This window comes from Trachypithecus francoisi, unplaced genomic scaffold (assembly GCF_009764315.1).
Source record: "Trachypithecus francoisi isolate TF-2019V2 unplaced genomic scaffold, Tfra_2.0 Lachesis_group0, whole genome shotgun sequence".
Classification (NCBI taxonomy): domain Eukaryota; kingdom Metazoa; phylum Chordata; class Mammalia; order Primates; family Cercopithecidae; genus Trachypithecus; species Trachypithecus francoisi.
The window spans coordinates 17319850-17331639 of record NW_022681453.1 but is presented as its reverse complement, the minus strand read 5'-3'; the positions used below and the strand labels follow the sequence as shown (position 1 = coordinate 17331639).

The window sequence follows — 11790 nt, the reverse complement described above, 5'->3', positions numbered from 1 at the left end:
CCCCGCCCACAGCCCGACTCTTCAGCCCCGCCCACCGTTGGCGGCTTAATCCTCTGGCGCCACCTCCTGGGAGGCAGCGGACACTGTTTCCCTCTTCGGCACAGAGCTGCTGCTGGCAGTCCACTCTGCTGGGCTCACCTGGGGGGCATCTGGAGCCACTACCAAGGTTGGGAGCTCTTCTTATCCCCAGCCCGAACCTGCTCAAGGCCATGTGTCTCGCCACACGGAGCCTTCACCGGGACATGGACAGAATAATTCCTCCTATCCGAACTGAGACTCTAGGATAATTGCCACCAAAGGGGTAGTGGAGCTACTAACCAGGGCCCCAGCAACCGGGTCTCCATGCTGCCCATGCCCTAGGCTGTCCTTGGGAGGGCCCCTCCTGCAGGAGCACCCGAACTCCAGCTGATGGGAGCTCCCGCTTTGAACCTCTTGCCGAACCTCCTCTAGATCTTCTAGGGTCCCCACAGGGAAATGGTACCCAGCATTTCTCCATAGGTGCTTCAAATAATTCTTTGCTGCTCTACAACAGGAACAAAATTTCATGATCAGAATTAAACCTGGCCGGGCACGGTAGCTCACGCCTGTAATCCCAGCACTTTGGGAGGCCAAGGTGAGTGGATCACCTGAGGTCAGGACTTCAAGACCAGCCTGGCCAACACGGTGAAACCCCGTCTCTACTAAAAATACAAAACATTAGCCGGGCGTGGTGGCGGGCGCCTGTAGTCCCAGCTACTCAGGAGGCTGAGGCAGGAGAATGGCGTGAACCCGGGAGGCGGAGCTTGCAGTGAGCCAAGATTGCGCCACGGCACTCCAGCCTGGGTGACAGAGTGAGACTCCGCCTAAAAAAAAAAAAATATATATATACACACACACACACACACACATATATATATATATAAATTAGGCGGCTGTGGTGGCGGATGCCTGTAATCCCAGCTACTCCTGAGGTTGAGGAAGGAGAATCACTTGAACCCGGGAAGTGGAGGTTACAGTGAGCCCAGATGGCGTCACTGCACTCCAGCCTGGCCGACAGAGCAAGACGCTGTCTCAATAATAATAATAATAATAATAATAACAATAATAATAATAAAACCTAAAGTGTTTGGGTCACACTTAGAACTGAACACGCCTCACACTAGCCACAAGACCCAGACCAACTAACTCCCTTGCCCTCTCTGGGCCTCAGTCACTTTGCCTCAAGGTAGTTGTCAAGAAAGTGAGCAAAACAGGGAAAGAGTCACCAATGGATTTGGATTTTTAAGATATTGAAATCCCAGGCCAGGCGCGGTGGCTCACGCCTGTCATCCTAGCACTTTGGGAGGCCGAGGCGGGCGGATCACAAGGTCAGGAGATCGAGGCCATCCTGGCTAAAATGGTGAAACCCCGTCTCTACTAAAAATACAAAAAAATTAGCCAGGCGTGGTGGCGGGCACCTGTAGTCCTAGCTACTCGGGAGGCTGAGGCAGGAGAATGGCGTAAACCCGGGAGGCAGAGCTTGCAGTGAGCCGAAACTGCACCACTGCACCAGCCTGGACGACAGAGCAAGCAAGACTCCGTCTCAAAATAGTAATAATAATAGTACAAAAAATGAGCCAGGCGTGGTGGCACGCGCCTGTAGTCCCAGCTACTCAGGAGGCTGAGGCAAGAGAATTGCTTGAACCCAGGAGGCGGAGGTTGCAGTGAGCCAAGATGGCGCCACTGAACTCCAGCCTGGGCAACAGAACAAGACTCCGTCTCAAAAAAAAAAAAAAGAAAATCCCAGCACTTTGGGAGGCCGAGGTGGAAGGACCACTTACTTGAGGTCAGGAGTTTGAAACCAGCCTAGCCAAGATGGTGAAACCCCATTTCTACAAAAAACAATACAAAAATTAGCCGGGTGTGGTAGCACGTGCCTGTAGTCCTAGCAACTTGGGAAGCTGAGACATGAGAATCGCTTTAACCCGGGAGGCAGAGGTTGCAGTGAGCCAAGATCACGCCACTGCACTCTAGCCTTAGCCACAGAGCGAGACTGTCTCGAAAATAAAAAAAAAGAAAAAAGAAAAGAAGGAAAGGAAAGGAAGGGAGGGGAGGGGAGGGCAGGGAAATAGGCCTGGTGCGGTGGCTCATGCCTATAATCCTAGCACTTTGGGAGGCCGAGGCAGGTGGATTGCCTGAGTTCGGGAGTTCGAGACCAGCCTGGGCCACATGGTGAAACCCCATCTCTACTAAAATACAAAAACTAGCCAGGCATGGCAGCTTGCACCTGTAGTCCCAGGTACTGAGGAGGCTGAGGCAGGAGAATTGCTAGAACCCAGGAGGCGGAGGTTGCAGTGAGCCAAGATGGCGCCACTGAACTCCAGCCTGGGCAACAGAACAAGACTCCGTCTCAAAAAAAAAAAAAAGAAAATCCCAGCACTTTGGGAGGCCGAGGTGGAAGGACCACTTACTTGAGGTCAGGAGTTTGAAACCAGCCTAGCCAAGATGGTGAAACCCCATTTCTACAAAAAACAATACAAAAATTAGCCGGGTGTGGTAGCACGTGCCTGTAGTCCTAGCAACTTGGGAAGCTGAGACATGAGAATCGCTTTAACCCGGGAGGCAGAGGTTGCAGTGAGCCAAGATCACGCCACTGCACTCTAGCCTTAGCCACAGAGCGAGACTGTCTCGAAAATAAAAAAAAAGAAAAAAGAAAAGAAGGAAAGGAAAGGAAGGGAGGGGAGGGGAGGGCAGGGAAATAGGCCTGGTGCGGTGGCTCATGCCTATAATCCTAGCACTTTGGGAGGCCGAGGCAGGTGGATTGCCTGAGTTCGGGAGTTCGAGACCAGCCTGGGCCACATGGTGAAACCCCATCTCTACTAAAATACAAAAACTAGCCAGGCATGGCAGCTTGCACCTGTAGTCCCAGGTACTGAGGAGGCTGAGGCAGGAGAATTGCTAGAACCCAGGAGGCGGAGGTTGCAGTGAACTGAGATCATGCCACTGCACTCCAGCCTGGGCGACAGAGCAAGACTCAGTCTCTTAAAAAAAAAAAAAACCAAAAAAAAAGAGAAAAGAAATAGAGAAGCTCACTCTCGAAAGACTGATGCTTGAATTGGGTCTTCTATGCTCTAGGGGAGCTAGGAAAGGGTCTCTCCTAGGAGCTTGTTCAACCTGTTGGCAACAAGGGGAGGCGAGGCTGTGGGCTGCAATGAGGTAAGTAGTGTGGAGCCTCCAGTCCCCCCAAGACTGGTGGCTTTTTTTTTTTAGACAGAGTCTCGCTCTTGTCACCCAGGCTAGAGTGCAGTGCAATGGTGCCATCTCAGTTCACTGCAAGCTCCGCCTCCATGGTTCATGCCCTTCTCCTGCCTCAGCCTCCCGAGTAGCCCAGACTACAGGCGCCTGCCACCATGCCTGGCTAATTTTTTTGTATTTTTTAGTAGAAACGGGGTTTCACCATGTTGGCCAGGATGGTCTTATCTCCTGACCTCATGATCCGCCTGCCTTGGCCTCCCACAGTGCTGGGATTACAGCTGTGAGCCACCGTGCCCGGTGCCAAACTGGTGGTATTCTAGAGGCCAGGTTAGCCTAAACACACCACAAGATTTTCCAGCTAACAGCCCTGATCCCAAGACTAGCTCAAAGATATAGGCCCGAGGCAGTGCCTTTACGCCAAGAGAAAATGCAGATTCCTCTAGAATCTTCTAGAGACCAGCACTGTCTCCAAGCCAGGCCAGTTATTCCAGGTCAGAGGAAAGTGGGAAGGCAGATTCCTGCAGGTCTGATGTTCCTTCTTTCCTGCCCTCCTGTCTATGACCCTCTAACCCCAGCTTAAAAGACCTGAGCAGTCCTCATCTAAATCAAGGAACAGGGATCTGGCAGGAGTGCCAGGGGTCAAGGGTCTGCTGGGCTAAAGAGCGTATATTCCCCCATCCCCCAAAGGAGGCAAGGCAGGGCAGAGGCCAGAGGTCCTTCTGGCCTTAATGTTCTCTGCCAAGACCAAGTATTCCCTTACTTGAGTTCAGAACAGTGAGTCCACTCATTACCCAGTGGCTTCAGGTTAGATGTTAAGCAAAATCTCCTGAGGTCAAGAGAGTAAGGATGGGGTAATTTCCTGGGCCCCTGCTGCTAGGCCTAGGGAGTGAAGTGTGTGCTGGTGACAGCCTTTCCCAGCACTTAGCGTGGTGCACATTCAGGTCTTAACTCCAAGTAGTTGTTGGACCTTCAACAACCCCTGACCCTGGGACTCAGCTCTTATCTGCCTCTCTGGGTCTTGAAAGCTTTGAACAGAGGAGCAGGGGGCATGGTAAGGAGCTAGTGATGGCAGAGTTGAGCCCAGAAGAGGCACCAGTTGTTCTGTGACCACTCGATTCTGCCCCTTTGCTCCTTGAAATACAGCTGCTGCATCTCCTGCCGCCCACACTCCAGGCAGTGTCCTAGGACAACCCATCTGCCCCTTCCTGGGCACTGAGTCATGATCAGCCTACCCAGCTGGCCTGTCCATCCCAAGCCAGACACTGAAGGTCACCCCCCAACCCCAGAACCTACAGGTCAACCAAGGCAGAGCAGCCTGGCCGGAAACCATTGTTCCCACCCCGAGGCCAACACAAACCTGCCTTGAGACTACCTGGGAGACTAGCCAGTCCCAAGCCCACAAGACAATGTGGGCAGGAGCTGAGGCAGAGGTGCAGCCAGAGGCATCCCTAGGTCCCCATCTTCAGAGACCTGGCCTGAAGGACCCCTACCCAGGAGGTACAGGGGCTGACCCACTCTGGGACAGAAAACCTGTGACATCTTTCCCACCATCCTCCTTCCCAGCCAGTCTCACTGGGTTCTCTGCTATCCCCCACCCCTTACAGATGAGGGACTGAGGATGGAGACTTGTCTTAGCTGGCTCACAGGCAGAAGAGGGGCGAAGGGGGCATTACATGTTGGCAGAGTTTCTGGAGTGCACACTCAGCCCTCCCAGCACAGAAATGGTAAGACTTACGTGGAGGCCACTGGGCCAACCCCAAGTGGACCTGGCTGAGTCTCCTCTTCCCCCTGTCACATGAGCCCCCAACCCCTCATGTCCAGGAACCTCTCCAGATGCCAGGGAAACAGATGCCCAGAGGCAACAGCATTGTAATAAAGACACTGCTTTTATTTAGTTTGATATGTTTCTTTACAGAATGCAGAAAACACATCTTAAAATCATAGAGAAGGAAATAAAAACACATCAGTGGTTGGTGAACACTTGAATGTGAGATTGGCTCTCCATCTCACAGAGTCCAGTGGCCATCACCAGCCCAGCACTCAGGGGAGCAGGCTGCCTGCAAAGGCATTGTTGCTGTTGTTATTCTGTTCACTGCCCCATCGCCTCCAGTTGCTATGGCAACGGGCCATTCTGGGCCAGCCACGTCTCTTGCATGGCAGTGCCCAATGGTGGAGTTGCTAGGGGCAACGGAGCTGTTTGGAAGGCCTTTCAAAGCCCTCACCTGGAACATTGGGAATTGTTTATTTTTTGATGAGGTCATCAGAAATAATCTGACCAGGTCAGATTCCACTTGTGCTCCTGTCTCTGGGGCACCAAGGAAACTCTGACTTGGAGGCATGAGCCCAGTCACCAGTGGTCCACTGAGCCTGCATTTACAGGCTCCCCCACAGAAGCACTGCTCAATCCAGAGTACCCCTGGGGACTGGGGCAGGGGAGAGGGGCTGGGCCCTGTGGGAGAAGGCGCAAGGGGAAATGCCCTCTGGAGAACAGTAGGACGGAGACCCCTACCCTCCTATCAGCCCTCCCCTCCTGAGGCAGCACACACCAATCCTCTGCAAAACAGTCGATATGGCTTAGAAGTAGCTGCTCCGTGTGCAAAGGGAGCCTGGGTCCACCCACCCAACCTCAATCAGGGAAGGGATACATTATTGCAAAAGGCATTCCTCCCTAAAAGGTACCCAAAATAACTCTCAGACATCAAGAAAAGTCATGCTCAAAATGGTTTCTTCCACAGTAGAATCAAAGCAGAGTGGGCGCCCCTGAGTCATGGGACAGAGATGCAGATGGACGGACGGATGTTCTGCTAAAAAAGGCAAAAGAACCCCAGTGTAATTCCAGAATTTAAACATTAGGAAAAGTAGAGGGAAAAAATCAAAATAAGCAAAGCCGTCAGTTCCATGGAATCAACACTAAGAGCTCGTACAAACTGCTGTAAGCATCACCATTTTTAATCTTTTTAATAAAACAATTTGAGGCTGTATAAAAACTTTAGTAAAAAATTAGCTTTGAGAGCTCACAGATTTTTTATTATGAACTATTGCTGGCACTCCTCCCCAGCCACCAGACCTTTTCCAGTAGTTCAAGCCCAAGGCCTGGGACTGGAGTGCCAGAGAAAAGGGATGGGGTGGGTCCGGGTAGGATTGTGGACCGTTAGGACAAAGTGGCCAAGGTCAAGTGAGGAAAGAGCATCACATGACATAAAAATATTGCCTCTTCACCAAAATGTCCCCCACTGAGTGTTTCAAAAAACTGTGGTATTCCTTTTAGGAAGGAAAAAAAAAAAAACCAACAACGCACGCACAGAAGGGTAAAACAAAATAGGTTGATGTGGTCGAGACCTTCGACCTCCCAGGTGCCCCCACAAGCAGCTGGCCCATCCTGGAGCACCAAAGTTGGGGGCCACAGCCACCGCTGCCTCTTGGAGTCCCTTTTTCATGGAAATGAAGACCCCTTGGTGGTGGGCCACTAGTGTACATGGGCTGGAAGTGGGGATGTCCATGGCCCAAGAGACCCCTCCAGCTTCCAGCCCCTGGCAACAGCGGGAGAGCAAACCCAGCACCAAGGACCTGGCATGAGCCAGGGCCGGGAGGCCCCCAGTCAGGCTCTGGAGTATCAGAGCAACCAAGTTGACGTAGTGTGAAAAAATAGGATTCCTTTGATAAAAAATACTGTCCCTTGGTCTTCTCTAAGTTTGAAACACCCTGGGAGCTTATTTTTAGCAAAGCAATTCCCCATACTCACCCAAAAATTATACATACAAGTTTAGGTAAACAGCAGATTAAATGTAAAAACTTAACTTCTGAAAGTCCTTTGAATTTAATCTTTAGTTACTGTTTTCCATGTTACATCCTGCAGCTAGACACACGTGAATAGAAAAAACAGTACAGTTAGTGTTAAAGGCAAAACGCAGAGAGCCAGGGGGCCGCCCGGCACTGCCTGCGAGTTCATTCATGGTTCCTCGCTCCCTCCACCTCCACTCCACATGGTGCTTTCAGAGCCAGCCATCAAAAACGAAGCGAAGAATTCTCTATGAACAAACCAAAAGCTGTTAGGCAAAAAATAAAAATAAAAAAGTCCCCAAAGTCTCTCCAGCTGCTCTGGGGTTTGGGAGGACCAGAGAGGGTGGGCTTGTCCAGGCCCCTGTGTCAGTGTGTGCTAGGTCAGGTGTCGGCTCCCGGTGGGCGATGGTCTGCAGGCCACCGGTCTCCACAGACAACACCATGTTGTCTCCAGGCCCCTGCCCTACCCTGCCTCCACCCAGGCGCTTGCAGGTTAAGGAGGGACATAGGGAGGAGGTGACCGGTATGGGGTCATGTTCTTGGGACGGGAGCCCTTGCCCTCCATGGGTGCTGTGAAAGGCGGTGGGGGCTGGTAGGGAGGCGCATTGGGATCCTCATCCCGCAGGGGCGTGTACTCTCCCACAGTGTCCTGGTTCAGAGGAGTGGTCTCGGGCACACTCTGGTTGGGGTACTCGGGAGGGGGTAGGGGAGCCTTCTCCTCCTGCAGAATGAGTGGCATGCTGGAGGAGGGTGGGGGCTTGGAGTCGTCCAGTTCGTCCGCAAAGATGATAGGCACCCCCTTCTTGATGAAGGTGGCCTGGTCCTCAAGGGTAAGCTTGCCCTTCCGCTTCTTGCGGTAGCAGATCATGGCAATGATGCCAGCAATGAGTAGGATGGCTGCGACCACCACGGCCGGAATGACTGTGTGCAGGTAGACATCATCCTCACTGCTCTTCTCAGGGTCCCTGTCAGGCACCTCTGTGGGCGGCACCTCTGAGGGCACTCTCCTGGGTGGTGCCACAGGGATAAACTGTAGGTGCCGACAACTGCCAGAGCCCATCACAGCGATGCTTGTGGCCTTAAAGTCAGGCTCTAAGGCATTGGAGAAGGCAGGCCGAGGTTTTCCATCATCCTCAGCGATCCGGCGGCTCAGCCCAGCGATCTGCTCCTTGGGGCAGGGCTCCAAGGGCAGTGTGTTGTTGGTCCATTCCACCACGATGGAGCCCCGGGTGATATTCTGCAGGGTGACGGTGCTACAGTTTCGGTCTCCAAAGGCGAAGGCCAGTTTCTTTACCAAGGCAATCTTCTTGTGGATGTCATTTAACACCAGTGCCGGGTCACCCACAAACTTGGCCTTGAACCTTGCAGGAGCCCTATCCCCTTGGGGGCGCCTGTGGACGTGGATCTCGAAGGCATCCACAGCCGACAGGCCCCCCTTGTCTGTGGCATGCATGAAATACTCGTGTTTGCCCACGTGGCTGCTGTCGGGAAGGCCATACATGAGCTGGCTGTTGCTGTTGAACTGTACCCAGGACTTCTCGCCCACCAGCTGCTGCTCCCGCAGTTTCAGGGTCAGCTTCAGCTTGTCAGTGGTGGTGTCCTCATGGTCGTAGAAAGTGTCTGACGGGATCTTCACCTCAAAATAGGTGCCAACCCAGGCATCTACCCTGTCAATATGGTTCTTGAGCTCTGGGCGCTGGTTGGGTTCTCCGCCACGGGGCACTCCACTGGTGGTGGTGCGAATACGAGTAGGCGGTGAGGCAGTTTCTAATCTGGTGATAGGAACTTTGGTGGTGACCCGGGGCACTGGCCGGGGTGTCCGTGGTTTCTTGGTTGGCCTGCGAGTCGTGGTGGTGGAAGAGTCGGTTGAAGGCGTTGCTGGTTTTGGTGTGGATACTCGTGGCTTCTTGGTGGTGATTGTGGGAGGGGTAGCAACTGCAGTAGGCTCCACATAGCCAGGAATGGTCATTGTTGGGCGAATCTGGCCAGGAACTGTGGTGCCAGCTTCTGACACCCGAGTAGGCTGGATGGGGCCTAGGGTTGGGGTCTGAATAATGGCGCCTCGAGTCCGGATGGTGACTGTGGGTTTCCCAGGAACAGGATCCCTGACTGGAGGAGCCATGGTCTCTGTTGGAGGAGCAATGGCTGGAGATGTGGGTGTTGGCACGATCCTGGATGGGGGCTCCTGGATAGCCGTGGTTGGGGGCCCAATGGCAGTGACAGGTGTGGGTGTGGCATGGATCTGCCTCCGGATGCGTTTGGGAAGAGGGGGTTTCTTATTGGCGATGTGCCAACCCACCACAGGGTAGCCAAGCTGAGCAGACATAGCACCCTCCCTGGCAGGAGCCTCCACACCACGAATGTCAGGCACACTGTTCTGGTTCAGGGAGCAGCCCAGCTTCCAGGAGAGAAGGGCCCCATTCTCCACCACCTTTTTTGCATTTCCCGGGCCAGCCATGAAGGCCGACATGTCAAATAGTCTGTTATTCACCACGGGCACTAATTTCATGTTGTGAAGCTCTACTTCTGAGAAGCTCCGCATCCTGTGCAGGAGGTCAATCCTTTGCTTTGGGGTCATCTTGGTGAGGTCGGCATCCAAAATCACCGTCAAAACAGTCACAGGTTCATCCACAGCACAGGCAGATGATACCACCTCACCAGGGTCTGGGAAGGCTGTCCTCACTGACTGCAGTTCACTGTGGTCTTCAGGGTAGACCTCAATGGAGAACACACAGGAGGTCTGGGGGATGTGGCTCCCGTTGGCACCCAGCCGTGCAGCGCTTACCGAAATGTAATGCACACCCTTATCAGTGTCAAGGGGGAGGCCCTCCAGGGTGTGGCTCTGCGGGTCCCAGTGCAGCCAAGATGGCAAAGCCTCCTTCCCTGCTGCTGATACCTAGAAGAGACACAAGCATAAATTAAAAGTACTATTGTCACTGCATAACCTGAATATGATCGCAACAGTTAACCTGAATTGTATGAGAGGTTTAGGGTGTTAATTCAGAATGCCTGCTGGGGAAGCTAATTCCTCTCCCCTAGAGAGACAAAACTGAGTTTATTTACCTGTCACAAGACTAGGGCTATGAGATGGGCTGGCTTGGGAGGCAAATATCTCACCCAAGGCCACACAGTGGGGAGACAGCTGTGCTGGCACTCAAGCACATGTCTCATTCCCGAGAACTGATGCCATGGAGCTCATGACTGTTGTGGATTTTATAACAGTGACACACCCTTGCCACCTACTTGCCTATTCTACCTGCAGAATCAAGTCACATCCCAGCCTTCAGCAATCCTTTCCGCCCTTGCCTCAGACTTCTCCCCGACCCTCTGCAGACACCACATCTTTGCTCAGGTCACATGCCTGGCCTGGAGGACGCCTCCTGCCCCAAAGTGGAGATGCACACAGGTCTGGGTACAAGGGAGGGTTCAATGCCCTGAAGGACTCACTTTACATCATCATGTTACATTCAAGTGTAGTGGGGCTCATTTGTGTAGCAAAGAAAGTTAGCTGTATCTGGCCGGGGGCGGTGACTCACGCCTGTAATTCCAGCACTCTGGGAGGCCGAGGCAGGCGGATCACGAGGTCAGGAGATCGAGACCATCCTGGCAAACACACTGAAACCCCGTCTCTACTAAAAAATACAAAAAATTAGCTGGGCGTAGTGGCGGGCGCCTGTAGTCCCAGCTAATTGGGAGGCTGAGGCAGGAGAATGGCGTGAACCCAGGAGGCGGAGGTTACAGTGAGCGGAGATGGCGCCACTGCACCCCAGCCTGGGCGACAGAGTGAGACTCCACCTCACAAAAAAAAATAAAATAGGTCGGGCACGGTGGCTCAAGCCTGTAATCCCAGCACTTTGGGAGGCCGAGACGGGCGGATCACGAGGTCAGAAGATCGAGACCATCCTGGCTAACATGGTGAAACCCCGTCTCTACTAAAAATACAAAAAACTAGCCGGGCGACGTGGCGGGCGCCTGTAGTCCCAGCTACTCGGGAGGCTGAGGCAGGAGAATGGCGTGAACCCGGGAGGCGGAGCTTGCAGTGAGCTGAGATCCGGCCACTGCACTCCAGCCTGGGCGGCAGAGCGAGACTCCGTCTCAAAAAAAAAAAAAAAATAAAATAAAATAAAATAAAATAAAAAATAAAGTTAGTTGTATCTAATGTTTTCATTTACCCTGCTTCTCAAATTTTAAGACAAACTGTGGTGCCCAGGGAGTGGGGACTAGAATCAACTATTCTAGAATAGTGCTTATTAAAGGAATCCCAAGGAGCTCTGGTCTCTCTAAAAGAGAGAGGCTCTATAGTCAATCAAGTACAGGAAATATACAGAGTCCTATTCTGCCCTTGGAGAGACCAAGCACAGAAGCAGGCCTAAGGAGCTCATCACCTTATTCCAACTCAACAGCATCTCCCAGACTTCTTTCAGTGTGGAAGTCCCTTTCCACAGAGATATAACTGGTCATACTCAGAGCACCCAAGGAAGTGCCACCACAGAAACCTCCACCATCAGCTGACAAGAGGAAAATATGACTTGGCTCTTGCCCTGGCCCCATGTGTGGCTCCTCTCACTTTTGGTAAACACCTACTCCTGCCCCAATGCAAGAAAGGTGACACCCCCCATTCTCTGGTTGGCCTGAAGGCACTCTCATCTCCATTGTCCTATAACAAGTCCAGAGACAAACTGGCCAACACATAGTACATCTCACTGCCAGCCTCAGCCCAGGACTGCCCTTCATAGCCACTGCTTGTCAGTAGGGTTCATTCATGGTTCCTCGCTCCCTCCATCTCCACTCCACATG

General features: G+C 52.8%; 1 protein-coding gene across 7 annotated transcripts in view; it reads right to left on the bottom strand.

The window, feature by feature from the left end:
- Positions 1-5080: 5080 nt before the first annotated feature.
- DAG1 (dystroglycan 1) overlaps positions 5081-11790 on the bottom strand; it is a 78196-nt gene continuing 71486 nt past the window's right edge. For all 7 annotated transcript variants that reach the window (XM_033207397.1, XM_033207438.1, XM_033207417.1 and 4 more), the window contains one exon: positions 5081-9889. In XM_033207397.1, coding sequence (XP_033063288.1) covers positions 7487-9889 — 2403 coding nt within the window. In that variant the 3' untranslated portion in view covers positions 5081-7486. The remainder of the gene's footprint in view (positions 9890-11790) is intronic.